General features: G+C 49.2%; 1 protein-coding gene across 2 annotated transcripts; it reads right to left on the bottom strand.

Annotated features, from left to right (window-relative positions):
• Positions 1–390: 390 nt before the first annotated feature.
• Otud6a (OTU deubiquitinase 6A) lies at positions 391–1,709 on the bottom strand. Of its 2 annotated transcripts, none has more exons than XM_031375430.1 (2): positions 1,592–1,709; positions 391–1,368 (listed from the first exon to the last, which is right to left on the bottom strand). In XM_031375430.1, the coding sequence occupies exon 2, from the start codon at positions 1,338–1,340 to the stop codon at positions 459–461; it is 882 nt and encodes a 293-aa protein (XP_031231290.1). In that variant the 5' UTR covers positions 1,341–1,368; positions 1,592–1,709; the 3' UTR covers positions 391–458. The 2 variants fall into 2 exon arrangements, with proteins under 2 accessions (XP_031231290.1, XP_031231279.1); XM_031375419.1 differs by having other exon boundaries at positions 1,486–1,660.
• Between the last annotated feature and the right edge of the window lie 883 nt (positions 1,710–2,592).

Here is a 2,592-nt window from a genome sequence, read left to right as displayed (position 1 = left end):
AAAAAACAATGCCACCCCAACAAAACGAACAACATAGAAACAAAAAAGAGGCAGGACATAGTCATTAAACAAATCTGCCCCTCCAACAAAACAACCTACATACAAACAAACAACATAGAAACAAAAAAGAGGCAGGACATAGACATTAAAGAACAAATCCCAGCAACGATATGGTGGCTCACAACCATCTGTAATGAGATCTGACGCCCTCTTCTGGGGTGTCTGAAGACAGCTACATATAATAAATAAATCTAAAAAAAAAATAGACATTAAAGAAATCTTGAAAAAGAAACTCAAAAATCAAACCAACGAAGGAAAAGCAACTGCTCCTAAGAGACGCCTTGGCAGCTTCAGTCCTCCCAGCAGCCGGAGCTGCTTCATTTCTTCCAGGAACCGCGGCCGCCAAGGTGACAAAGATGGCGCCTAGGACAGAGTTCCTTCGCATCTGCTGGAATCTTCTAGAAGAGGCGCGGCGCCATTCCTCCAGCTGCTCCAGCCACCTGGATGGGCTTCACTGAATTGTAGTGCTCTCCGAAGTTGCAGGCATAGTGCAGATAGACCAGCGTGAGCGGCTTCCTGGTGTACTCTTCCCCGATGACGATGATGGGTGAGTTGGCCTGTACCACCTCGATTGGGGTCTGCAGGACGTGCGATAGGGCTCTCAGCTCCAGCTGGCCTCCCCAGGAAGCCTTGTGCACGATGTCATCACAATACCTCAGGAAGTCCTCCCGGGTGTAGAAGTTGCCGGCCTCAGGTTCGGTGAAGAAAGGTAAGAAGTCATCAATATGTTTCCTCATGTAGTCAGCAGTGCGGTAGCGAAGGTTCTCGATTGTCGTGGAGAACACCAGCTGGTCCTGGATGGCACGGTACATGCAGTGGCCGTCAGCTGGGATGGTCTTCATCTCCATGTTTTTAGCCACTAGAATGGCAGCGACCTTCTCCTCCTCCTCACGACGGTAGGCGGCCAGTTGTTCGGCCTGGGCCAAAGATACAGTCTCCTGGTGCCTTCTCTCCTGGGTAGATCTTCGGTCGCGCTTTTTCTGGCCCTTGGATGGGCGTGGAGGCATATTCTCCAGATTCATCTTTTTGAGGTCGGCTGTAATCGAATCCACTTCGCTGTCAGGATTTTCTTCAAATTTCTCTAGCTCCTGCTGGTGCCTCTGCTCCATCTCGGCCTCGAGGCGGGCAATGTCAGAGAGCAACTGCTTTCGTCTCCCCTTGTCGTTCTTTGGGATGGAAGCTCTCAGAGACTGGATGTGAGCTTGTAACTCCCTTTTTTCGCGATAGTGGCGACGGATCACCCGTTGGCGCTCATTCTCGGTGTCATCCGTCTTATCCATCTTACTGGTGGATAATGGGAGTTCAAATCTGGAGGAAACAGGAACAAACAACAGTTCAAACGGCCAGGCAGGCGGGCACAACCCGAAACAGGAACAGTTCAAACGTCCAGGGAGGCCGGACCTGAAACAGGACAGTTCAACAGACCTGAGACAGGAACAGTTCAAACGGCCAGGCAGGCGGGCACAACCCGAAACAGGAACAGTTCAAACGTCCAGGGAGGCTGGACCTGAAACAGGACAGTTCAACAGACCTGAGACAGGAACAGTTCAAATGGCCAGGCAGACAGGCAGGCAGGCACAACCTCTCTGAGCGGCAGCTGTGGCAGTCTGCTTGCCTCAGTCGTTGGTGGCCCCGAACTTAACTCACAGCCTTCTCTGCTATTGGCTACTGCCCTCTCAGGGCCACGCCCCCAGACACGCCCGCCTTTGTGACTGGCCGTTGAGAACCCCTGAGTATGTCCTCCTTAGATCCCCGTAGCATGAAATGGCGCCAGTTTTTAGCTTCAAAGGTCCTCCTAAGAGTCCGCTGCCCCGCCATGGCGCCTGTTTTAACAGACTTCAAATTCATTCCTAGGAGGCTGTTTTTTTACTATGCGAGCCATAACGGGCCTTGTAGAACTGTTCACTTTTACTGCCTACTTTGTTCCTAAGTTTGAAGAGAACACAGGCATAGCCCATGTATGATAAATATTAACGGCCGAAATGTGTTCTGACCCTGAAGTGTCCTGGAGGCAGTGTGGCTTTCTCTTAATTTTTCAGGTCTCTTGACCCCTGAACTTTTAATCATTGTGTATCAGAACAAAGCCATTTCCTTACACTCCTGGGAACACAAAGTGTTTTAAATTTGTTTCAAAACCAAGGTCCGGGTAAGACAGCAACAAGCAGTTCTCCTCGCTTATACAAGCAGAAAACCAAGCACACACCCCTTCTGGACCCCCAGCTCCCTAAATGGGCTCTCTAAATTATTCTTGGCTGTTTTAAAAAAGTTTGTTTCAGAAAATTCTTGCAAAATTTCTGGCAAAATTTCAAATGTGCTTTTATTGCGCGCTAATCTGTAGCTTTGCCTTTAGTTCCCAAACTGACCTTTAGATACTCCCCCTTCTCCACCTGAGAACCACGTTTAGAAACACAAGACTATTATAATCTTAGCACTTGTGAGGTGGAGGCAGGAGAATTAAAATTTTCAAGCTCATCCTGGGAGATATAGCAAGTTCCAGGCCAGCCTGGGTTATGTTGAGAGGCTGTCTCAGAA

The sequence above is a fragment of the Mastomys coucha genome, chromosome X (assembly GCF_008632895.1).
Source record: "Mastomys coucha isolate ucsf_1 chromosome X, UCSF_Mcou_1, whole genome shotgun sequence".
In the NCBI taxonomy this organism is placed as follows: domain Eukaryota; kingdom Metazoa; phylum Chordata; class Mammalia; order Rodentia; family Muridae; genus Mastomys; species Mastomys coucha.
This window is presented reverse-complemented; position numbering and strand designations above follow the sequence as displayed.

Excerpts from the sequence above, each read along its gene's own strand:
- Otud6a (XM_031375430.1), bottom strand. The coding sequence starts at position 1,340 with ATGGATAAGACGGATGACACCGAGAATGAGCGCCAACGGGTGATCCGT.